This window comes from Rhinichthys klamathensis, unplaced genomic scaffold (assembly GCF_029890125.1).
Source record: "Rhinichthys klamathensis goyatoka isolate OS25496 unplaced genomic scaffold, OSU_Roscu_1.1 h1tg000866l_1, whole genome shotgun sequence".
Lineage (NCBI taxonomy): Eukaryota > Metazoa > Chordata > Actinopteri > Cypriniformes > Leuciscidae > Rhinichthys > Rhinichthys klamathensis.
This window is the reverse complement of record NW_026607233.1, coordinates 14,231-41,041: the sequence shown is the minus strand read 5'-3', so window position 1 is coordinate 41,041 and position 26,811 is coordinate 14,231. Positions and strand designations below refer to the sequence as shown.

Sequence of the window (26,811 nt, the reverse complement as noted above, 5' to 3'; positions counted from 1 at the left end):
TGACACGTGAGTTACTTTATCCTAAATTTTAGAGATGCACCGATTGATCGGCTGGTGACCGGAATCGGCCGATTTTCACGTGATCGGCGACCGGCCGGTCAGTCTGTCATAATCCGATTTTATGCCGGTCAAATGCACTCGCCCGCAACATCAGCATTACACGTGCACAGGAAACGCGCACATGTAGGAAACCTCATGAATTACGGCCGTTTCACACCGCAAGCGGGAGTAGCGCGTTTTTTTTTTTTTTTTTTTTGTGCATGTTAATCAATGAGTGCATTCACACCGGGAGCCGGAGAAGCGCGTGAGCGGCGAGCAGGGGCGTCGCGAGAGCAACAGTGAAGCGCGGGTTTCGGCGCCGATCAAGTCCATTTTTGCTGCGCTCAATTTAAGTGAAAGCACACTTTTGATGGACAAAATAAATATGATTTCATCCAAAAAGTGCCCAAAATGCACAGCATTTGCATGTCTGGTGTGTTTTAACAAGAACTGAAGTAGGCTGGCCATGTCAGAAAGAAATGAAGAGACAAAAATATTTATAGAAAATTTACCCATTTAAACTTGTTTTTATTATTTCTAGGGCCGGGACTCGATTAAAAAAAATAATCTAATTAATTAGAGGCTTTGTAATTAATTAATCGAAATTAATCACATTTTAATCGCATAAATATTTGACCTGAGAACAGTGAGAAGTAATTTTTTTCACATGGATTTTTAGTATACCATTGAATAATGACTGAATACATAAGCTTAAGCAACACAATATTGTTTATTTTTGTTCAACCAAGTCCAGCAGACCAGTGCAATTTTTGCCATTAAGTGTAGCAATAGCATTTTGCTATTGCTACACTATTGCTATTGCTACATTAATTAAAGTTTGTAATTAATTCATCTTAACGCGTTAAAGTCCCGGCCCTAATTATTTCCCAATCATTTCCCTGCACATGCCCCACTTGTCCTGTTTAGCTTGGCTGGACATGTGTCAGATGAGAGAAGAACTGTTTGAGAAATATAACTTGCCATTGATGTACAAGTGATTGCAATAGGCCTGTGTGTGTGAGAGAGAGAAATATCTTTATACTGCAAGGCAATATTTATTTTATTTGTTATTTGTTATTTATATATTATTTTATTGTCATTACCTGTTTTCATACAGAAGTTTAGTTTGCTAAATATCAAATTGTTTTAGTTGGATATTGGATGTGAAAAGGAAATGGTTTTTCCATAACACTGCACTTTAGATGTGTGTGGATTTCCCACACCAGGAGTAATTTATATAGTTCTATTTTATAGCGATTATCTGTTAAAAAAATGTTCTATGCAAAATGTTCTATTAAAGAGAAAATAGAAAATAAATATTTGTGTGTGCTGTAAAGTGGTTTGAAAAAATGAAATCGGATTCGGCTAAAATCGGTATCGGCAGGTCAAACTCAAGGAAAAATCGGGATCGGCCTAGAAATTTGTAATCGGTGCATTTCTACTACATTTTTAAACACATTTTACTCTAAGGTTGTACAATTAAATGCTGAGAAATTGTAATTAATAAAATGTACTTAGTATAGGGTTAGTTTACTGCATAATTTACTGTTATTACTTTAGTAAGATGTAATATTATAAAGTGTCAACAAATATTTGTAACTAATTACTTGGGGTTACCATTGGAAAACCTAACTATTTTATATTTAAAAAATGCCAAACTTACCCTGATACACACTCATGAGGGATTACAGGGATCATTTCTGTGATGTGAAATTTCTTGTTTCAAATGTCAAGTCAATATCTGTAGGATATGCATTTTTAAACGTAATGCCATTGCCCCTAATGACACTTCTGCATTATTTCAGCTCCTGGCGGTCCTGAAAGTCCAGAGTCTGGACCAGTCGAGCCTCTTCCCAACACCACAGACCAGACCGAACAGACCACACTGGTGCCCAACGAGGACGAAGCTTTCGCTCTTGAGCCCATCGACATTACTGGTAAAAATGAACGATAAATTCATATTTAACCCTCATCATTCCCTCGGGTCATTTTGACCAGGAAATTTATTTTTTTATATATATATTTTTTTCATCTGACTTGTTGCACTTGAACCACAAATACACACACACAAAAAGTAATGGATTTGAGTTTTTTTTTTTTTTTTTTTACATTTTAAAAAGAAACAAATGCTCAATTCAAAATGCTAAAACTTTACCAAAAAAATATTTTTTAATGTCTACAATTTTTTAATGTGTATCTGAATGCATAAAAACTGAAAAACTGACTTTAGGACCCAGCGGAACCGCTCTTTTGCTCCATATAAGCTATCTAGTGGCAAGAGTCCTGAAATATCATGTTATTAAAAAATGTTCCACAAGTGGTCGGACAAGAAACCCAATGCAAGATATTTTGAGCTGAATTAAAAGGTTCATGCATCACGATATTTAGAATTTGAAGTTAAAAAAGAATGTGAGGAATGTGCTTAAATTACTATTTATTATTTAATTATTGATCAAATATAATAATTTAAAGGTAAATAAGATAAAAAAACAACAAAAAAATTGCATAAGGAAATAAAATAAGCTTTCTGGATCAAAATAAAAATTAAGTAATTTTAGGTTCTTCGGGTCATTTTGATCCGCAAGTGAAGGATGAGGGTGGTACATAGCTTGTCTAATTAATCTTTATGTGACCCCCGACCACACAACCAGTCACACGTGTCAGTTTTTTATTTTATTTTTTTAAACTTCTGAAAGCTGAATAAATAAGCTTTCCACTGATGTATGGTTGGTTAGGATAGGGCAATATTTGGCCGAGATACATTTGACAAACAACTATTTGAAAATCTGGAATTTGAGGGTGCAAAAAAACCAAAACATTGAGAAAATCGCCGTTAAAGTTTTGCAATTTTGCTGCATCCACTCAAACCCATTTTTTTAAATATATTTACGGTAGGAAATTTACAATATATCTTCATTGAACATGATCTTTACTTAATATCCTAATGATTTTTGGCATAAAAGAAAGTAATGTATTGTTGGCTATTGCCACAAATATACCCGTGCGACTCATGACTGGTTTTGTGATCCAGGGTCACATATTAACTGTACATTTTGTGCCTGAATATCACTTAATACAACACTTGTGGTGTGTCCTCAGTGAAAGAAACCAAGGCTAAGAGGAAGAGGAAGCTCATCGTCGACAGCCTGAAGGAGCTGGACAGCAAGACCATCCGGGCCCAGTTGAGCGATTACTCGGATATCGTCACCACGCTGGATTTGGCTCCTCCCACTAAGAAGCTGATGATGTGGAAGGAGACTGGAGGCGTAGAGAAGCTGTTCTCATTGCCGGCGCAACCTCTCTGGAACGGGCGTCTGCTGAAGGTGATGGGTTGATCCTGTGTCTCTTTTAAAGGGATAGTTCACCCAAAAATGAAAATTAGCCCCTGATTTACTCACCCTGAAGCCACCCTAGGTGTATATGACATTCTTTTTTCAGACTAACACAATCAAAGTTACATAAAATAATGTCCTCCTGGCTCTTCCAAGCTTTATAATGGCAGTGAATGGGTGTTTCTGTTTTGTCCATAAAAGTGCATCAATCCATCAATCTTTTATGATGGATAGATGCACTTTTATGATGGACAGATGCACTTTTATGATGGACAGATGCACTTTTATCATGATAGATGCACTTTTATGATGGATAGATGATAGATGCACTTTTGATGGATAGATGCACTTTTATGATGGATGGATGATAGATGCACTTTTATGATGGACAGATGCACTTTTATGATGGACAGATGGACTTTTATGATGGACAGATTGACTTTTATGATGGATAGATGCACGTTTATGATGGACAGATGCACGTTTATGATGGACAGATGGACTTTTATGATGGATAGATGCACGTTTATGATGGACAGATGCACGTTTATGATGGACAGATGGACTTTTATGATGGATAGATGCACTTTTATCATGATAGATGCACTTTTATGATGGATAGATGATAGATGCACTTTTGATGGATAGATGCACTTTTATGATGGATAGATGCACTTTTATGATGGACAGATGCACGTTTATGATGATTTGGTGCACTTTTATGATGAATGGATGCATTTTTATGATGGACAGATGCACTTTTGATGGATAGATGCACTTTTATGATGGATAGATGCACTTTTATGATGGACAGATGCACGTTTATGATGATTTGGTGCACTTTTATGATGAATGGATGCATTTTTATGATGGACAGATGGACTTTTATGATGGACAGATGCACTTTTATGATGGACAGATGCACGTTTATGATGATTTGGTGCACTTTTATGATGAATGGATGCATTTTTATGATGGACAGATGCACTTTTGATGGATAGATGCACTTTTATCATGATAGATGCACTTTTATGATGGATAGATGATAGATGCACTTTTGATGGATAGATGCACTTTTATGATGGATGGATGATAGATGCACTTTTATGATGGACAGATGCACTTTTATGATGGACAGATGGACTTTTATGATGGACAGATTGACTTTTATGATGGATAGATGCACGTTTATGATGGACAGATGCACGTTTATGATGGACAGATGGACTTTTATGATGGATAGATGCACGTTTATGATGGACAGATGCACGTTTATGATGGACAGATGGACTTTTATGATGGATAGATGCACTTTTATCATGATAGATGCACTTTTATGATGGATAGATGATAGATGCACTTTTGATGGATAGATGCACTTTTATGATGGATAGATGCACTTTTATGATGGACAGATGCACGTTTATGATGATTTGGTGCACTTTTATGATGAATGGATGCATTTTTATGATGGACAGATGCACTTTTGATGGATAGATGCACTTTTATGATGGATAGATGCACTTTTATGATGGACAGATGCACGTTTATGATGATTTGGTGCACTTTTATGATGAATGGATGCATTTTTATGATGGACAGATGGACTTTTATGATGGACAGATGCACTTTTATGATGGACAGATGCACGTTTATGATGATTTGGTGCACTTTTATGATGAATGGATGCATTTTTATGATGGACAGATGCACTTTTGATGGATAGATGCACTTTTATGATGGATAGATGCACTTTTATGATGGACAGATGCACGTTTATGATGATTTGGTGCACTTTTATGATGAATGGATGCATTTTTATGATGGACAGATGGACTTTTATGATGGACAGATGCACTTTTATGATGGATAGATGCACTTTTATGATGGATAGATGGATAGATGCACTTATGATGGATAGATGCACTTATGATGGATAGATGCACTTATGATGATTTAGTGCACTTTTATGATGAATGGATGCACATTTATGATGGATAGATGCACTTTTATGATGGATAGATGCACTTTTATGATGGATAGATGCACTTTTATGATGGACAGATGGACTTTTATGATGGACAGATGCACTTATGATGGATAGATGCACTTTTATGATGGATAGATGCACTTTTATGATGGATAGATGCACTTATGATGGATAGATGGACAGATGATAGATGCACTTTTATGATGGATAGATGATAGATGCACTTTTATGATGGATAGATGCACTTATGATGGATAGATGGACAGATGATAGATGGACTTTTATGATGGATAGATGCACTTTTATGATGGACAGATGCACTTATGATGGATAGATGGACAGATGATAGATGGACTTTTATGATGGATAGATGCACTTTTATGATGGATAGATGCACTTTTATGATGGATAGATGCACTTATGATGGATAGATGCACTTATGATGGATAGATGCACTTATGATGGATAGATGCACTTATGATGGATAGATGCACTTTTATGATGGATAGATGCACTTATGATGGATAGATGCACTTATGATGGACAGATGCACTTATGATGGATAGATGCACTTTTATGATGGATAGATGCACTTTTATGATGGATAGATGCACTTTTATGATGGATAGATGCACTTTTATGATGGATAGATGCACTTATGATGGATAGATGCACTTTTATGATGGATAGATGCACTTATGATGGATAGATGCACTTTTATGATGGATAGATGCACTTTTATGATGGATAGATGCACTTTTATGATGGATAGATGCTCTTATGATGGATAGATGCACTTTTATGATGGATAGATGCACTTATGATGGATAGATGCACTTATGATGGATAGATGCACTTATGATGGATAGATGCACTTATGATGGATAGATGCACTTTTATGATGGATAGATGCACTTTTATGATGGATAGATTAGGGTTGGGCGATGTCTACCAATTTGGCATCAGACGATGTCTACAGTGAAACATCGCGATGGACGATGACATCGGGGGGGGAGAAAAATTCTCATTTTCCACTAAATATGTTCCTCTATCTCATCAGCAATTTCGATTTCGGCAGCTCTGCAGCAGCTGAGCACTAAGAGCGAATGTACAGTGACGTGACATCACTGCCAGATTCAAACTGCGTGCTTTCGCTCTATGGCTGGCGCTGAGCCAAAGGCGGACACGCTCAGCGCTTGTCATAGGCTATCCGTTCAGTGTTTTTAACCACATAATGTTTATTTTAGGTTTCAGACATTTAAATATATATAATTTATAGCAAAACAATACACTTATAGTTTGTCAAATACACAATGGTGTCCATGGAAGCAGCAATAACAACCCATTCAAATATATTTGACTACGCTTTTTTTTCATATCAGAGAGACAGAGACACAGTGTAAGTAACTATAAAGTCAACTCTATTTTTCTCCCATTTCACCGGCCACTTACTTTCATGTATTTCGGGAGAAACTGATGAATTCACGCGCTGTAATAAATCCAACAGACAGAAATCTCTGAACTGCGGCCCAAACACGGCGCCCATCTCACGTTACAGATCAAGATCATTTAGTTTTTTTAAACGACAAAACAAACTCACTTACACATATTTGAGAATCAGAATAGAAGATAGTTCATGACATAGTAAGCAAGTTTGTTCATATTTAGAAATAAAAGCGCTAAATCTGTCATACAGCGCTATTTTGGCTGTGGTGAATCACGTGCCAAGCATGACGCGTCACCATGGAAACGGGACGGGGTTGGGGGACATCATGATGTTTAGCCGATGCCGTCTAAACATCGTGATGTCTGTCAGCCATCACCCAACCCTAGGATAGATGCACTTTTATGATGGATAGAGGCACTATTTGTAAGAAAGAAGAATATCATATGCACCTAGGGTGACTTGATGGTGAGTAAATCATGGGCTAATTTTCATTTTTAGGTGAACTATCCCTTTAACATCAGTGTGTTAAAAAGCTCAGGGCTGAAATCACAGTAAATGTGTGTTGTAGATGTTCACGCGCTGCTTGACTCCACTGGTGCCTGATGAGCTGAGGAAGAGGAGGAAGGGAGGAGAAGCTGATAGTCTCGAGGACTTTCTGAAGGAGCTGGAGAACCCAGAAGTGCCCAGAGAGGAGCCGCTGGGTCACAGGAGTGACGTGATTGGTAAGCTTTTGCGTCGCTACACTAGCACAGCTACTGTCGCTTAAACGTGCATTGTGTAATATTTAGGAGGATCTGTTGACAGAAATGCAATATCAGTAGTGATGGGAAGCTGGGATCATTTTACTGACTCTTGTTCGATCTCTATCAAAATGAACGGATCTCTTCGAGTCAATTCGTTAATTTAAGTGGCTTTAAATGTTATACTTTTAACAGCCAAATTCCCTGAAAACATCCACCTACGCAATCTTGATCATATTCTGAATTAAGAAATCATTCAAATGCAGTCAAAAATAATTTACAGGGAACATAAATAATTACTTTACCTTCCGAGTCTTTCGTTCATTTGTCATGTGACAGACGCAATGATCGGATCGTTGAATGACCCATCACTAAATATCAGACACATAACTGTGTTTTGAGTGGTGTATAAAGACCTTACATAATGAACCGTTATGTTTTTATTACCTTAGAATGAGCCATTTTTTTCTAAAAGGAAAAAACGGACAAACTTTAACGGACAGCCTTAAACAGACAAACGCGTTTCGTCACTGTTACTCTGTTAATACTAAGCTAATCAGTTTGAATAAGGAAAGCGATATCTTTGTCATAGTATCCTTTCAGTGGTTAAAGGCACACTGTGGAACTTTTCAACCTTTATAATATATTACCAAAACCCATTGAGATGGTACATCGACTTACAATAGGTTGAATGACACGTCTGCCGTAGCCTGAAGGTGTCTGTCTCGCTTTTCCTAGCACTATGTAACTTCGGGGTTCGGGTAGGAACCCGAGCACAAAAAGAACTACAAAATTCGACCGCTTTACGGCATACGTCACTTCCCCCACCACCCACAACTTCCTCAGATTCTGACGTGAGTGCTCAACTCGCGTTTGATTGCCGTCTGTATGTTTTCGTCATGGCCGAACCAACAGCTACAAGGAAGAAGGCAAAGGTTTTGTCAGAGGACACTAAAAAAAGAAAAAGGCATAGTGACAAATGAAAAGCCAGGACGAGGATCACCATTGGTCCAGCGTTCGCTCGCTGGCGTGAGCTACAGGAGGAGGATGGGTGCCCGACCGATGCTAACGCTTGCCTGCACACAAATGCCGTTTCCAAGGTGACCCAGATAAATCATATAAGCAGTGTAGTATTTTCTGGTATTTCGGCCACAGCCGATGGTGTTATGAGTGTAATAAAATGCCCACAGCCCGTTGTTCATTTCTACACACAAACACAGCCCGCCACAGTGCAGGGCTCGAACAAATAAAATCGACTCATGTCAAATGTACATTAAATGTAGTGAACGTTCCCACGACTCAGTGCCCACAAACACTACACACAACATGTCCCACGGTTTCTGTAAAACGAAACCAACACACATAAGTTACAGTCAGCTCAGGCCGACCGTGTTTTTAGTGCAGTAAATGTGCCCGGCCCGCCGTCCCGCGCCCACATTCACTCACAGACATGTTAGCACTAAGCCGCTCGCTCTCTCTCAGCAGACTGCTATAAGGGAATCGAGCGCGGCCAGGCTGCCCGCCTCAAAAACTGCAAGCACACACAATCTAAAGACACGGGAGGCTGACCCACTGTCTATGGGCGGACCGGTTGACTGTTTGTTGACTTTTGCGACAGTGCTGCGGAGCTTGTGGCCTCTAGGGACGCTAGACGTGAAAGTTACAGGTCGAGCGCCACTAGTGGCCAAAAGTTCCGCAGTGTGCCTTTAAAGTTATAACAGTCATTGTTTTATTTTTATCTAATTACCTTTTTTTGTTGATATTTGATATTGTTAGATAAGTGAGATCTCTGTAGTCCTTGAAAACCAAAAAAGTAGTGCTTAAAGTCCTGGAATTACATTTTACAGTGTCTGTAGGAACCCTGTATTTAGGTGTTCAGTAGCATCTAAAAGATTGAAAACCCCAGGCTTTCACACATTTGTGTTGTTAGTCATTTAAAAGCATTTTTGTTCCCTACAGATCAGACCATCATGGAGGAGCACAGTTTGCTTCAGGCGTCCTCTATGGAGGGCAGCAGAACCGCTCTTGACGAGTCCATGATGCCGCCTCCATCTCGCCAGCGGGGAATCAAGCGCAAGTCGCTCGAGAAAGAAGCAGCGTTGCCTGTAAGTGACGTTAAGTCAACCTGATAATTAGGGATGCGCCGATCGAGTGCTGGGCGGTATTGCCGGTTCATACCGGTGTTTATTTTTGTAATGTTATGAGCAATGTTCCCTCTAAGCTGCGCGCGTTCGCGGCCGCGCACTTCTGATGCCTCGGTCGCGCACTTCTGAAGCGGCGGCCGCGCAGAAAAGAAGAAAATGCCACGCAGAGGACTGACGAGAAATGTGTGGGGAAATCACACATGATTGTAGTTTAAGTGAGAACTAATTTCAGTGCTCTGGTCAACCGCTATAGAGAGAAAACTGGTGAATGCAGTTTACAGGTTTCATAGAGAGAGAACGATGCGAGCGCGTGTGATTGGCAGAGAGTCGTGTGTGCGGACCAAATATAGGGCCCTATGAAATCAGTTTTATTTTTTCCCAAATTCCGTTTTAATTTTTGGGAATTCATTTTTTTTTTTACCCTTTACTGTTATTTTAGTCATAAAAAGAGTGTGCTTTTAAAGGTAATGATTAAAATGTATACAATTAAAATAGGAATGACCTTAACCCTCTGGGGTCTGAGGTGTTTTCGGGGTCCTTGAGATGTTTTGGCATGCTCTGACATTTGTGCATTTTTCAGTTGCTTATAAACATATTAATGGCACAGGTGAAATTACACTCTATATAGCACACACAGGGCTACCATTATATGTGAGCAACATGTATGTACATGTTTGTATTTTTGAGAGAATATTGTTTATGCGTGGTTATTGAAAAAACTAAAAAATAAATTTTCTAATATATGGCCACAAATAACATACTAAATATCTGTCCACAAGACTTTTGACTAGTGGATGTTGTCGCCTAGAGTATTTGCTTCAAATTGATCTGAAAATCATTCTGGCTAATCATTCACATAAAACAATAGATTGTTTTAAATTGTGAAAAACATTTTTTTGTTTGCAAAGGCAATATGCGGATGGGCGGATCGGCCCAACCCCCTCATGAATAATTAGGCAGTTCTCACCTGAGCAGACTGCATACTAATGAGCCTTTCATTCAGGGGTGTCACACAAGAAAGAATGCAAGGACAATATATATATATAAATAAATAAATATTTATATACACACACACACACACACACACACACACACACATATATATATATATATATATATATATGTGTGTGTGTGTGTGTGTGTGTGTGTGTGTGTATATAAATATTTATTTATTTATATATATATATATATTGTCCTTGCATTCTTTCTTGTGTGACACCCCTGAATGAAAGGCTCATTATATATATATATATATATATATATATATATATATATATATATATATATATATATATACATATATATATATATATATATATATATATATATATATATATATATATATATACATATACATATACATATATATATATATATATATATATATATATATATATATATATATATATATATACAAACAATCAAAATATAAATGAAAGCCAAAAGCACATTTTTAGTCACACATTTTAGCCATCCACATACCATTTTTAGCCATCCACCGCGGTAAAAATAAACCAGTCGCATTTCAAAGTCGTACGCGAAATGACCGCCAGGTGGCGCAAAGGGACATTTAGCAAAACGTAAGTGGGGCTAATGTCTATTAACAGTAGCCTAAGGATGAAATACTACAAGTTATGGTAATTTCCAAATAAGCCTACAACAAATTGTTGGTCATACAGATAAGATATAATCTTTTAAAACTGTAAAAGGTTAAAGTAGGCCTACACTCACAGGCTAAAGACAAAACGTTTTCTCGCTCATGTGAGAATCAAACGTTTGGTTATTTCTCAGTAACAAAATTCATAGCCGAGCGGTAGAACTGATGGTTCATCATCAAGATGACACAGGTTCAAATCCCGCACAAACATGGTCTGCTGTATATTTTATATTTATTATTGCAGAGAGATTTGTCTAGCTCTAAAACTCTGTTACACCATACAGTTTTGTTTTATATAGGCTATATATATTTTTTTATTTATTTATTCCAGGCTCTCACGCCACCCCCCCGATTTCTCACGCTGAAGTGTCAACCCGGTCGGTCAAATTCCTGAAAGATATAGTTTATCTATAGATCTACCTGTTGAGCCACTCGTGATCGACTAGTTATACCGTAAATTAGTTAAAATATCCCGTAATCTATTTAGAGCGAGCGTGCATGCGAGACAGATATTGTGCTCCAAACCGTGCGCGCGCATGGCAGAGAGGTCTGTTCCCTACAACCTAGAGTTTTTAAAAACATGGTTTTAAGTAAAGTGTGATTTGCCAGGGGGGACTGGGATTTCCTTCTGGTCTAAACATCCCTACTTCTGCTGAATTATTTTAATCCCCACACCCCTCCCTCCACAGCTAATCAATGCTATAGGCTACTTCACCAATATCAAATATATAAAATAGAGATATGCAACAGGCACGTTTAAACGAAAAACAATAAAATCAAAACCAGCGTTTCAGTTGTTCATTAGTTCCAGTGGCCTTAATGCATGCACGGCTTTTCAAAATTTCACAAAGCGTGTTGAGATTATTTTGAATGAAATATTGAAGTTTATAATTAAGTGTTTTGGCACACCACGCCGAGTGACCCTATGCATTTTTCTAAAGTGGGGTTTTATTCTGGCATCGTGAGTTAGTGTTCGACAAACGCGGCTGCGCGTTCATTTAGATTAATTTATTTATCTCATTATTACAGCTAAAATAACTTAATAGGCGACTCCGTAATTTTTTGGTCATACAGATAAGAGTAGAGTAGCTTACATCGTTCAAAACTGTAAACTTGTATTCATATTAGGCTAACGACAAAAACAGTATATCTGTCCTCTCTGTCTCCGGGAACTGCGCGTCACAAAAATGAACCGAAAGCCACTTCAGCTCAGTCACGATAAGAAATCGGCTATGTCTAAAGCCTTTAAATGTCTAAATATTTAGGCTAATAAATGTTATCTGATTATGTAGGCTAATCCATATGAAAACGAGAGGTACAGAGGATCTACTCAAACATGCGCTTCCCAATGAGAAAATGACAAGACATGGGTGAAAATCTCACTCTAATTAAATGTAGGCTAAATCGCCCTGAATTAAAATGTAAAAACATAATAATGTATTTGTCGAAATGTTGCGATATTGTTTCATTTAAGTTCATAATTATTCTATAAATGTTATTTAATTTAGCAGCATTACCACGAAGCACCGTGTTTCGATATTTATTTGAATAATACAAAATAAAATAAAAACTTAATTCACAAATTGCATGCCTGGTTGTAAGGATCCAAAGATCCCTGTAGACTTTAATATTAAGTGACAACAAATTCACAAGCGTTTTTTCAGATTATATTTAGTTTTGCTTGGAAAAAGCTGCCCCAAACCAGTTTTATTTCATCAATTATTGAAATAATGAAATATTTAGTAATAAACTTTTATGACAGAAATATCACTAGGCTACATGTAACTTAAATCATTTAATTCCTTCATTATCAACACTGTCTAGAATGGCGATTTAAGTGTGAATTGCGACTTCTCTTTGTGTTAAGTCAGCCTCAGACTCCGATAGCCTGTGGGGGGTTGGAGGGACAGTTGCTGGACAAAGGTGTTAATGTTCCTCTTTCATATGGAGAGTGTCGGATAGCCAGCCTGATGAGCAGGCAAAATTATTGTAAGGATAAATCTGTGTCCAAATGTAGGCCCCATATCTTATTAAATTATAAATATTGTAGTTTATTTATTGTAGCCTATTTAAAGTTTTTTTTTCACACAAAATTTCAATTGAAGTTATTGTAAGGTGAATTCAACAAGGCATGCTGTGTCTTTGAAGCAACAATTAAAGGTTAAATAATTTTTTCGTGATTTGTATGGCTGACACGCAGCGACATATACAGTATTATCAGCTGTATGATGTGTTTTTACCCTGAAATGATTAATTTCGAGAGAGAGACCCGCGCGCGCAGCGAGGGAGACTAAATAAACTTGTTAAAAAGAGATCCAGCGCGAGAGAGGCAAAGAGAAACGCATGTTTTTAATTTAATTATGTTTCTTTGGACAATTTTCGTTTTGTAGGCCTACTGTTTTAATTGTTTAATTTAGCTGTAATTTCTTTGGCAATACAAATTTAAAATGTCGCAAGAATAAGATTAGCCTAGTGTTTCTTATTTTGCATCGCAAAAGAAATAAACTCTAAACAAGATGCAACCCTGTTTTAAATTAAACAATTTAAACCTTGAAATGTTCGAACTTGGTTTCAAACTTAAGTAATTTTAGTGTTCTTTTACATTACACAATAATTTAGCAGACTAAAGACGAGCTTCTTCATTTTCATTTTCTGATCGGCTGACAATCTTCATCAGTTTTTGTCGTTTGTGCAGCGGCTGCGGTTCTACAGGAATGTAGCAAATTTATGTTGTAATGATAATCAAACAAAACTCTTGACTTTAAATAAGTAAACAGATATAAACAGTTACCTATTTAAGCATCAAGGTGGGAAAATATAAACGTAGGACAACATCGGTTAACAACATCTATGCTACATTGAGATTCGATCTCGGGTCTGTTGAAGCTCCTCGAAGCTCGTGTCGTTGCGTTGATCACTGAGCTATCGTCTGTACGCTGTTAAAGTTGTAAAGCCTCGTTCATGTAGCCTAAATGTTTTTATTGCAATGTTTTATGTTGAAATGTTTTAATTATTTATTCAATTACATTTCAGTAGCCTAATTTCAGTATTGTGATTATGAATTATTTTAACTACGTTTCACTTGTTGAATTCTTCTGCTACCAGCTTTCAATCGCTCTGAATCAGCGCGGTGCGGCAGCAGATTACGCATTAGAGAGAATAAACCGGAATAAACGAACACTTTTCAGAGTCTATGATTGTAGCGCCTCTTAGCGGTAAAAGGCAGCAAATACACCACACATTTTACCGCCGCGGTGGAACAGCTGATGTGGGCGTTGTCATGGCTTGCCTCGACATTTGCGTTTGAATAGCGCGCGTCGTCCGTGGGCGTGTCAGATTAACGCGTAATGAAGTGTAATGAGCTGGGGGAAAAAATACTGACAGCACTCTCTTTTCATACAGATTGCATAAACTGAGAATATTTGTTTTTTATATAAATTACTTCATTTAAAAGAAGAGAATTCAAGCTTCATAAAGAAAAACCTCTCGTGCCTGTGTGACAAGTAATCGCGGAGTTACAGTTAATCTTAGGACGCGTTTCAGAATGGACTTCACTGACAGAGAGAACGCAAAACTCGCATCATGTTTGTTTTTCTTTATTTGGTGAAAAGCACAACACTTTGTTTTTATTGTGAGTATCCACAAAAAAAATAGAAACTTAACAGGATCTAATGATGTACAACACTTATATGTAAGATCAAAATTAACAGAGTAATTTGAGTCTCTTTTGCACTGATAAGGAAAAAAGTGAGCTGGTATCGCCGGCGAGACCGCCGACCCCAGAGAGTTAAATTACAGACATTAACTCAGTAGCCTTTTCAGGACAAATACTGCATGATGCCACATGACACTGCACTCTTCAAGTAACAACAAAATATGGTTATGAGCGTTAAACTGTCCAGTAAAATAAATTATATTAGTTTAAAGTTTAAATAAAAGTCACACTTTGTCTCTCTCTCGCCCAGTCGCTCGCGGAGTTCGCTTCGCTTTTGTCCAGTCCGGCGCCTCATAGACAGACGCTGTGTGTGTGTGTGTGTGTGTGTGTGTGTGTGTGTGCGCGTGCGTGCATGTGAGAGAGACGTGTGATAGACGGAGGGAGAGCGGGGAAAGAAAATACAACGGAAAGAATACGCTGCGTGTTTTAAATAGCGTTAAAAAATGAACGAAACGCAATGTGGCTGCCAGAGTTGATTTTGTGGCCGCGAATTAGTCTATGTGTGGGAAACACTGCATAAAAGTCACGTGCGAACTGCTCGGCTCGGTACTGAGGGCTTATAGCGTCGAGTTTCTTAACTTTTTCGCCGAGGAAAGCAGAGCCGTGGAGAGCCACTTCGCCATGCTTTCATTGTTTTGATGCCGTCATTGGAGCTGAAATGACGGGAGGGGTTGCGTGGGCCAGATTTGCTTCCCCCGGTCTGCATTTTCACCAGACATACGTTCTTCTCCCACACAAAAACAGTATTTTAATCCAAATATGTAAAATTCCACGGAATTTCGCGTTTATGAGCCAATTCCGTAATTCCGTCCGCGATTCCATGATCGCGGAAATCATAGGGCCCTACAAATAGCTCAATACGAGAGGCAACGAGAAACGCAAGGACGTGAAATAAAATCACATCATCATGTTTTAACGAAGGGAGGTTTGATTAAAGTGGTGGAAATAACGGTTGATGGACACAGAACGGTAACAGTTACACACCCACCCGCGTGCAAACTCAAAATACATCATTAGTTTAAATAGATGTTTTTGTGTGTGTGGGAGTTTCAGGGATGGTTAGATTATAAAAGAGTTTACATTCAGATTTCTTAAAAATATTTCGCTATTAGATCTATTTAAATGCTTCAGTTTGTTTTCATATTATAATAATATAATATGTAAACAAATTGAAGCATTTAAACTATTATATCACTTCAAATACTTCAATTCGTTTTTTTATTATATTATAAGCCTAAACAGGGTGGCCGCGGGTCCTTAAGTCTTAAAATGTCTTAAATAAAGTTTTCCTAATAAAAGGCCTTAAAAAGTATTAAAATGTCTTAAATTCAGATTCTATTGGTCTTAAATACATTACCGCTAAAATTTCTCCAGTCTGACGGACCCAATGTCCGTCTAATGACCAGTGAAGCATCGAATCGTGAGAATGATTCTGATTTTATTACATAAACAGTGATTGATAATGATAATGCAGGACTCAACATTAACGCTTGTCCGCCTGATGAGAACAAAAACAAAAATAACTAGGGAATGACTAAACCGAGAGAATGATTCTGATTTTATTACTTTTATTGTAAGTTGCGATCGATTGTGGATAATAAATGTATTACTGACGGTAAGGTTGCGCTGTTGACGCTCGCGCAGCCTCTCGAGGAGAAATCTACACAAATGAGCGCACACACACACACTCAGTTAACAACATACTGCCTATAAAAAATCTAAATGTGGAGTTTTATATGTTTAACATATGTTAAGCAAACTGAAGTATTTTTCCTGAATACCATCACGATTGAACATGTGACATTGATTTCCTACAACAGTTCAATAAACAGTTAAAAATAAGTCACTTACATTTTAGATGCAATATTGGCTGTTTTTGTTCTGTTTCAGCAGCGAAAATAGTTCCAAACAAAAATCACAGCAGAACCACGGCGCATCTCACAGGAACACTCGACCTGTTTTCATTACTGAATGATTCAGCATTTTGATCGAATCGGTTGAGTCAAAGATTCAATGACCCATACATAAACATCTGTCTCATTCTTGAATGAATCAACCGTTTAAACGAATCGTTTGTATGAATGAATCAATGACTCACTCATTAAGACGGTCGCCTGCCGCCACCTACTGGCGGTTTCGTGTTATGTTTAAAAGTATCATTCTTTCCAACGTTTCTTATTTGTATATTTAAATCAATTTCATAACATTATTTTATGCAATTGTAATGTTTCAGTGTAAATGATTTAATTTGATCAGCCCTACCTAGGGTAACAGCCCTATAGTGTCTTATTATTCTAAATAATTTAATTTATTGATCAAATTTAGGAATTTAGAATTTGCCTTTTAAAGGTGCAGATATTACAATATACCGATTTAAATATTAAAGCTGATTGAACACTGAGAATATTGCTTCAGAATAAATTAACACACACACAAAAAAAATCTTTTTTACTCGGACAAGTGAATTGTCAAAAGGACAAGCACATGAAAAGGCTTAATGTCGAGCCCTGTAATGTATTTCTACAGCGCTGTTGAGACTCACGCTGCCTGTCTGTGTGAGAGATTTTAAAGTGAGAAATCAAAACTAATGTGCATAACAGCACATAAAAAAACTCAAAGAAGAAACATACTGAGGTAAAAATAAAACATGTTGAGTTTTTTTTATTTATAACATATGATATAGTTTTTTTTTTTTACATTTTTTTTTTTTTATCATATATAGTTAAGTAACATGACAGGAGCTATTTTGCTAAATATTCTCACGATTGCAAATGTTACATTGATTTTAGTTCAATAAACAAGTAGTTAATATTAAATTACTTCAATTGCTTAGGTTAAACATTAAATATTACATATACGTATGTAAAATAATGTGTATTTCCATCACAGGTTTGGGCTTAAATTTCATTCAAAGTGGCATTAAAAAGGTCTTAAAGTCTTAAATTTAACTTGTTTATATCTGTAGACACCCTGCTAAATAAAGAATCTCACAAGGGTATTGTTTAGAGCTCATTGCCATTTAAAAAGTTTGAAACACAAAAACACTTTATGGTTTTCCCAAACCATCTCGGTGTAACAGCTTACTTTTCTTTCATACTATATTCTATTATTGTAAAGAATTGAACTGTCCTGCAGAAGATTTTGTAAATTATTTTTCATAGGATTTCTTGGTAAAGACTGTACAGTTAACAGCACTGTAAAAAAAAAAAAAAATCAGGTAACCTAAATTGTGCTTCATTTAGTGACTTCTTAATTTGTTAAGAAGCTTGTTTTTCGAAAATATGATTTAATACCAATAAGTTACATCAAGGGTCAAATAAAATAGAAATGGCACATTCAAGTTAAAAATGGAAACTGCTTTGCGTTCGGCCGTTACCGTGGAAACTGCTTTGCGTTCGGCCGTTACCGTGGAAACTGCTATGTGTTCACCCGTAACCATGGAGACCGCTGTTTCTGCCGCTCCTAAAGTGCCCTCTTGCTGGCTGTAAACAGCATAATTTTGTGGGGCTTTGCAAACCTGTATTAATAGTGTGGAATTTTTCTACAATATTCACTCATGACAGTAAAATAGGGCATTCTAAAGGCATAGGCTGTGTCTGAGACCGCTCACTCGTTCACTCATTCACTAATCCCTATATAGTGTATGGCATTTAAGTGCACTATATCTGCAAGGAGTGAATGAAATGAAGTGAGTGAATTCGGACGCTGACGGTTACACTGCGTCGGAGAGCTGGAGCTGTCGCAGAAACAGCTTCGTCATGTTACTTTATAAAATAATATTAACAACAATAACAATTATAATGACTTTATTTTGTAATTATATATATACCTCCGTGCCAGCTTTGTAGTTTCATCGATTGAAATTGTTAGAAACTCGCGCTCACAGATGACGTCGTTGAGCGCCTCAGGCGACCGTTATGATTACATTTGAATGAACAGATGATTAACGAATATTTTTAAATCATCCACCAAATTATCATCCCTTCCTTACAGTTTAACGAATTAACAACAATGCCACAAATTATTAAAACACCTGGGTTATAGCATAACACATTAAATCGAGTTAAAGCCTAAATAATATATTTTAATAAAAAAAAAAAAAAACCTATATAATTTACCCTATTAATATCAGCTTATTTTAATTTTAACATTCATCTGTTTAATATTTTCTCAATATTTTAATGTTTTATTCAAGTAATGATTAATTAAAAAAAGGTAGAAAAAAGCTGTAAAGTAATTTCTGGTTTGCACTTTCACACGAACTCAGTCCTCTACGCATTGGATTCTGGGAAATAGTGCTTCAGCAAGTGTACATCGGATGTACACTCAAAATCAGAGAGGATTGTGGGTAAAAGTAGTGAACGAATGATGCCGGACACCACTTCAAAATGGCCGACACCCTATATAGTGTAAAGGGAGCGATTTCAGACAAAGCTCTAGAGTCCGAAATTTTCGTATGTGTTTTTCCGTATTCGTGATTCTGTGGCTCTGAATTGTCAAAACACCATTCAAACTGCTTGCTACGGATGCGAAAAATGCAGAAAATTAATTTTTGACCACGAGCAGCACAAGGGACTTTTTTTACAGGACTATTTAACCCTTCTGAATCATTCCCATGAAGCTCCATAGGGATAGTAAAGGTTTTGAAACGGAGCCTAACAGTGCACAATTGTCGTTCCAGCAAATGGCAGTGTTGGATCAGACGCTTCAGCCCGTGGATCAGTCGGTCCTTACCCATGAGCTCGAGATGCCCCAAGTGGATCTTCCTCCTGAGGACATCACAAACCTCTCTGCACTGGTGCCAGAACTGGACCTGCTAGACGACAAGGGCAAGGACAAGGACAAGGACGACAGCGACGAAGAGGTGAGCCGCTCGGAAGAAAATCTCTCAAAATACTTCCCGATTCTGAATAGACGACTAAACCAAATGTCATGGAGTTTACTAGAGGTTCTGACAAGATGTTAATGCAGTTGCTGCAGTCGATTTAAGAAATATTTAATTAGTTAATAAAATATATTTTGATGATTCAATGACTTGCTCATAAAGACTTCACTTGATTCATTACAGGATGAATCAGTGCTTTTTTAAACAAATCTCTTGAATGAATTCAACGACTCACTCATAGAGACTCAGTTGTTTCATTACAGGATAAATCAGTGCTTTTAAATGAATCTCTTGAATGAATGATTCAATGACTCACTCAGAGACTTCAGTTGATTCATTACAGGATGAATCAGCGTTTTTGCATGAATCTCTTGAATGAATTATTCAACGACTCACTCATAGAGACTCAGTTGCTTAATTACAGGATGAATCAGTGCTTTTTTTAAAACAAATCTCTTGAATGAATTATTCAACGACTCACTCATAGAGACTTCAGTTGTTTCATTACAGGATGAATCAATGTTTTTAAATTAATCTCTTGAATGAATGATTCAATGACTCACTCATAGAGATTTCAGCTGTTTCATTACAGGATGAATCAACGTTTTTGAACGAATCTCTTGAATGAATTATTCAACGACTCACTCATAGAGACTCAGTTGTTTCATTACAGGATGAATTAACGTTTTTAAATGAATCTCTTGAATGAATGATTCTTTGACTCACTCAGAGACTTCAGTTGATTCATTACAGGATGAATCAGCATTTTTAAATTAATCTCTTGAATGAATGATTCAATGACTCACTCATAGAGATTTCAGTTGATTCATTACAGGATGAATCAGCGTTTTTAAATGAATCTCTTGAATGAATTATTCAACGACTCACTCATAGAGACGTCAGTTGCTTAATTACAGGATGAATCAGTGCTTTTTTTAAAACAAATCTCTTGAATGAATTATTCAACGACTCACTCATAGAGACTTCAGCTGTTTCATTACAGGATGAATCAACGTTTTTGAACGAATCTCTTGAATGAATTATTCAACGACTCACTCATAGAGACTCAGTTGTTTCATTACAGGATGAATTAACGTTTTTAAATGAATCTCTTGAATGAATGATTCTTTGACTCACTCAGAGACTTCAGTTGATTCATTACAGGATGAATCAGCATTTTTAAATTAATCTCTTGAATGAATGATTCAATGACTCACTCATAGAGATTTCAGTTGTTTCATTACAGGATGAATCAACGTTTTTGAACGAATCTCTTGAATGAATGATTCAATGACAAATACATTTTTAACAGTCACTTGTCGCCACCTACTGGTGTAACGATGTAACGGATACAATCTTTATCTGAAGCATCAAGTCACTTTCAAAAGATTATTTACTTTATTTTAATCGCTACCATAGACATCAGTGTTTACATCCCAGCTATCCCAATACTTCTGTGATAATCTGAATTTCTGTAACAGAAATAAAAATACTGTGTGTTTGAAAAGGAAATCGTTCACTGTGTCATTTCAGAATAAGCTCACGTATGTTTGAATCGCGATCTTTTAACGATGCAGCTCCAACATTGGTGTTACTGATAATTGTTTGATTTGTTTTAAACAACAGGGCGAGGAGGGACAAGGAGACCAGGACCAAGAGGAGAGGCGGTGGAACAAGAGGACTCAGCAGATGCTTCACGGCCTTCAGGTTTGTGTTTGGACGATATACAGTCAAGCCAAAAATTATTCACACACCAGATATAATTTTTTTTACTAGTGTGCAGGACACTATATATCATTTATAGGGTTGGGTATCGTTTGAATTTGAACGATTCCAATTCCGATTCCTTGTTTTGATTCCGGTTCCTAACGATTCTCGATTCCGATTCTTTTAAGAGGCGGGGTCAAAAAAGTTAAGGATATTTTAAATGAGCTAGCTAACCAACAGTCTTTCTGAAGGAAATAGTCTGACCTTCTCCATCAATTTTAATTCTATGAACTTAACTTTTTATGAACTTTACTATGAATTTCTCACAGGGCTGTTTTCAACTACAATATAAATATCAAATCTATGAACTTGAATATAAATATTATAAATTATGAATATATTTTCACAGGGGTACACTTTCCTCAAGAGAGCTTTATTTTTGAAAACCTCATGAAAACACCTTTACACATGAGTGTATGATGCTGCTGCAGATACTTGAGCATGTTACCGTGCTCCCACTGAAGGGCTAACCTAGGGCTGTCAAAATTGCTCAAAAATGACGTTCGAATATTCCCTCTAAAGAAAACACATATATTCGAACTATTCGAACATCTGGTTGCGCATTTTGTCAATGACGCGCATTACGTCAATAACAGGACAAATTAATACAAAGAGACATAACTACTTGTATAGGTAGTTTAAGTTTAAACATATTTGATGCTCTCTGCGCATAACGGTTTAAATGAACAACAATAAACAAATGTTGAGTGCTGATCAAGAGTTTTGTGCAAGCAATTTAAGGTCACGACTCTTGTCCTAAATATAGCAGGCTTCATTCAGTGATTGAAACAAATATTATTAACATTAATTGAAGTTTTACAGTATATATAACTGACATTGAACGCTCCGAGCGAGCTGTGGTAAACTGCTGCTATAATGGCTATTTTTTCGGGGGCGTCAGGCCACGCCCCCTTGGCGGGCTCTGACGTGTATGATGTAATGCTAGCTCATTGGCGCACACGTTGGAGGCGCCCCCACCATTGGATGTGCAGTTGCCGCAGCACAGCCAATGAGTGAGCCAGACACTCACAGTGCTAGCTGTGCAGCTGGAAAATGCGTTTTGCCACTCGCAAAGCAGACAGCCGTGCTTCTGCTACCGCGGGCGTGTCCGGTCGGCGGATTGTGAATCGAAACTAGGAATCGAAATTTAAACTTTTGAATCGATTCCAGGAAAATCGAAAAGCTAGTCCCGGTTCCAATCGATACTCGAGACCCAAGCCTAATCATTTATGTAAGTGAGGAGAGCAAAATAAAGTGACTTTATACCAAAATATTCTTCATACAGTGACTACCAGTGACATTTATACAAATTTGGGACCAAATATTATTCAACATGAAGCATTGCTTGGTCACTGGTTGAGCTAAACTGGTATTATCTAATTGTGTCGTTAAATTTAACAGCTGACAGATATTCAACATAATTCATGTGTGAGAGTCTAACAGAAGGACGGACAAAACCAGTCAAATATCCACTGAGTTCTGCTCATATTTATCACCGTTTTCTAAACTATAGCGAATAAACTTATGATAATGTGAGAAAAGTTGAAGGCGTCTGAATAACTATATTAATTAGGGCCGCCCCCTAATAGCTGACTAACCGTTAGTCGACCACATTTTTATTAGTTGTTTAGTTGCAGAAAAAACCCCTGCAAAATCACACCGGCTGAGACGGACCGATCGTTAACGGCAGGAAATACAAACATTCGCTTGTCATTTATCAACCTCAAATATGGCTTATCTCTTGAAACATGTAAGTAGCAGCAAACTGTACATGTCGCTCGCTCTAATGTTAACCTAGATAGATGTTATTACGCTATTATTAGGCACATATTCAAGTGTTGGTGTGGAGAAGCTTTTTCTGCATGATATACAGGCGCCGGTACATCACTGCATTTAACTTACAAATACGCATTTTCGATCGTACAGATAAGAGTAATGCAAACTGTAAAGACTCTACTTTAGTTTTGGTAACTCACAATAACAAAACGCTGTGCTTTTGTAAAATAATGGCGCTTTCTGTCAGTAGGGGTTACAGGTGAAACTTGAAAAATTAGAATATTGTGAAGGTTTCCATAAGCTGTAAGCCATAATCATCACAATTATAACAAATAAAGGCTTGAAATATCTCACTTTGCATGTAATGAGTCTATATAATATATTAGTTTCACCTTTTAAGTTGAATTACTGAAATAAATGAACTTTTGCACCATATTCTAATTTTTCGAGTTTCACCTGTGTGTTATTAGGTTAGTGGATTACCTTAAAAGTCCATAGATATCGGCGTCAGTTCATACGGCTGTTAACACTTCCTCTGACAAGCAGATGTGATGCGACCAGTGTCCGGTTTGGTCATGTGACGTTTGACATAATCCCTATTCAGTCTTGAATTTGAGCGCATCGCATAAATGAACCGAAACTCAGCGTAACTCGCCTCACAAACATGAGATATATCTACAGAAAGCTTGATATTTTTACATTTGAAAATTAGAAAATTAATATTCTCAGATTATGCAATCCTGAATGAAACGTGCATATAGGCGGAGATGACGAGTCGGCGTCGTCGATCTAAAATCTGGAGCAGAAAACGCAGAAAAAATTACCAATAAATTACTAAAATGTTTAGACCGTCTCAATCTGTTTTTTTTATTTTACCACAACACATTCACAATCATTAGGTTTGCCGGTGCGCCGTGCCAAGCTTGGTGTTTGAATTTGTGCAGTGATTAGGCTATACGTATTTTATATAGGTGTTATAATTAAAGGTGCATTATTATAATTTATGGCTTATTAAAATAAACATGCGATTAGTCGACTAATGGCTTAAATGAACGACAAGAAAAATCCGTAACACTTTACAATGTCCTTTAGTTAACATGAACTAAGAATGAACTTCAGCATTTATTAATATTAATTTCAACATTCACTAATACGTCATTAAAATCAAAGGTTGTATTTGTTTACGTTAGTGAATGCACTGTGAACTAACATGAACGGCTGTATTTTTATTAACCAACATTAACAAAGATTAACTGATACTGTAACACATGTATTGCTCATGGTTGGTTAACCCTTGTGCATCCTTATGGACATTTTTGTCTTTGAATTTTGTTTTTTTGATAGCTTTGCCTGTTTATTTCCTTTAAAAATATATTTTTTTGCACTAGGTACACAAAATAGTTCCTTTCAGCGCCTTTTGGACAAAAATGTCTGCATTGAAACCCATTAAAACTGCCGGTTTTAATCCCAGGGCCATTTGGTGCAATCTTTAAGAGGCTTTCAGTGTATTGGCAAGCCTTCAAAATAAAAAAATGTTACAATTTTTTTTTTTTTTTTTTTACCAGATGGTGCCATTTTTTCCAGGTTTGGCCTATAAAGCAAATTCCTGTTTTCTGCTTCGGCATATAATTGGATAAATTATGCAACAATAATTGTGTGGGTGTGTTGGTAGGGATGTCAGAGAGTGGTTTGTATACGTGTAATAAAAAAAAAAAGTGAATGTGCATAATATTTGAGAGAGGAAAAACTCTTCTACAAATAACCAATCAAACCTCTGTGTCCCAGTGGAGTTTTGCTGGCATCTAATGGGGAAAATCTGGTACTGCGCCCAAACAAAGCTCATTTTTTGAGATGTCAACCTCCAATTTGGAACACAACTTGTTTCTAGCCGTTCAACATGTTTCATAAAATATAAATTTAGGTAACACTTTATTTTACAGTGTCCTTGTGACATGTACTTCCCACAGTAAATTATGCATAATTACTTGCATGCAACCGAATCCTACAGTAAGTACATGTTGTTAATTATTATTACTCAGTACTTAAATGTATAATTACACTGTAACAATGACACCTTAAAGTAAAGTGTAACCTAAATTTGATATAAAATAATGTTCATAAACTTTATTTTATTTTATTTTTTTGTTTTTTTACTTCAGCAATAATCTGCTACGGGTCTTTAAAATGAAACTAAACTAAGCTTCAAATTTTTTATGACTGTTTTTTTTTGGCACAGCCATTTTTGTCCACTATGGACCTGTGCAACTTTTTTTTTAATTGATGCACAATACATGAACTAATGAACCTCATTGCAAAGTGTTACCGGAAAAATGTCTCTTCAATCGTCGAGGTCAGCCCTAATGTTCATGCATGACCCGAGAAAGGCCCGTTTTCTCACGCTCTTGTGTGCTTTGACAGCGTGTGGTGGCTAAAACCGGAGCCGAGTCCATCAGCCTCCTGGAGCTGTGCAGAAACAACAACAAGAAGCAGGCGGCGGCGAAGTTCTACAGCTTCCTGGTGCTGAAGAAGCAGCAGGCCATCGAGCTGACCCAGGCCGAGCCCTACAGCGACATCGTGGCCACGCCCGGCCCGCGCTTCCACATTGTATAGACGCCTCATCCCTTCTGTTTTTAGTAGTTGTATTTAACAGTTTTGTTTTGCTACTGTTGCTTTTTGTATCTGTTTTTGTTCTTTGGGGCCAATTTAAAGATTTTCAAGTCAAACCCATGAAAGATCATGAAAACATTGTGTCCATAAAGTATAAGTTGTTAAATGCTTAGTACATGTTGGACCTTTATATTGACGAGACCGTCGGGATCTTTCAGATTCACTACTTGTTTGTCCCCCCCCCCCCTCATTGTTCTGTTTTATTTTCCTTCATAAGCTTTATCCCTGTGAGTTTTACATTTGTAGTAAGTTAGTTATAATGTGTACATTTTAACTTTTTAATAATGTCACAGTTGAGAGACAAAGGTTTATTTTTGGAAACCCATTTGGATTTAATTACACAATAGTTCAATGTTTTGTATCTCTCTTTTAATGGCAATTATGATTATTAAAGGTTTCTTAAACTCCTAAATACAATTGGAATTTTTATGCACTTGATTAAATTTTGATATGGATTGAAAACAGTCACTTATGTTCCTCTCATTTTACCTGGTTCTTTAGTGTTTTTTTATATTTATTTATTTATTTATATATATATATATATATATATACACACACAATATATCTATACAAATAAATATGCATATGTGTGTGAACATATATATTATTTTATACTGCACTAATATTTATAAGCATTGCAAGACTTGTAAAA

General features: G+C 36.8%; 1 protein-coding gene across 1 annotated transcript in view; it reads left to right on the top strand.

Annotated features, from left to right (window-relative positions):
• The window catches only part of rad21a (RAD21 cohesin complex component a), a 32,630-nt gene extending 6,038 nt beyond the window's left edge, over positions 1–26,592 (top strand). The window contains exons 8-14 of the mRNA XM_056243907.1: positions 1,845–1,976; positions 3,139–3,362; positions 7,377–7,530; positions 9,508–9,653; positions 19,746–19,928; positions 21,576–21,656; positions 25,911–26,592. Of these exons, the coding sequence (XP_056099882.1) occupies positions 1,845–1,976; positions 3,139–3,362; positions 7,377–7,530; positions 9,508–9,653; positions 19,746–19,928; positions 21,576–21,656; positions 25,911–26,102 (1,112 nt within the window). The 3' untranslated portion in view covers positions 26,103–26,592. The remainder of the gene's footprint in view (positions 1–1,844; positions 1,977–3,138; positions 3,363–7,376; positions 7,531–9,507; positions 9,654–19,745; positions 19,929–21,575; positions 21,657–25,910) is intronic.
• Positions 26,593–26,811: the final 219 nt, after the last annotated feature.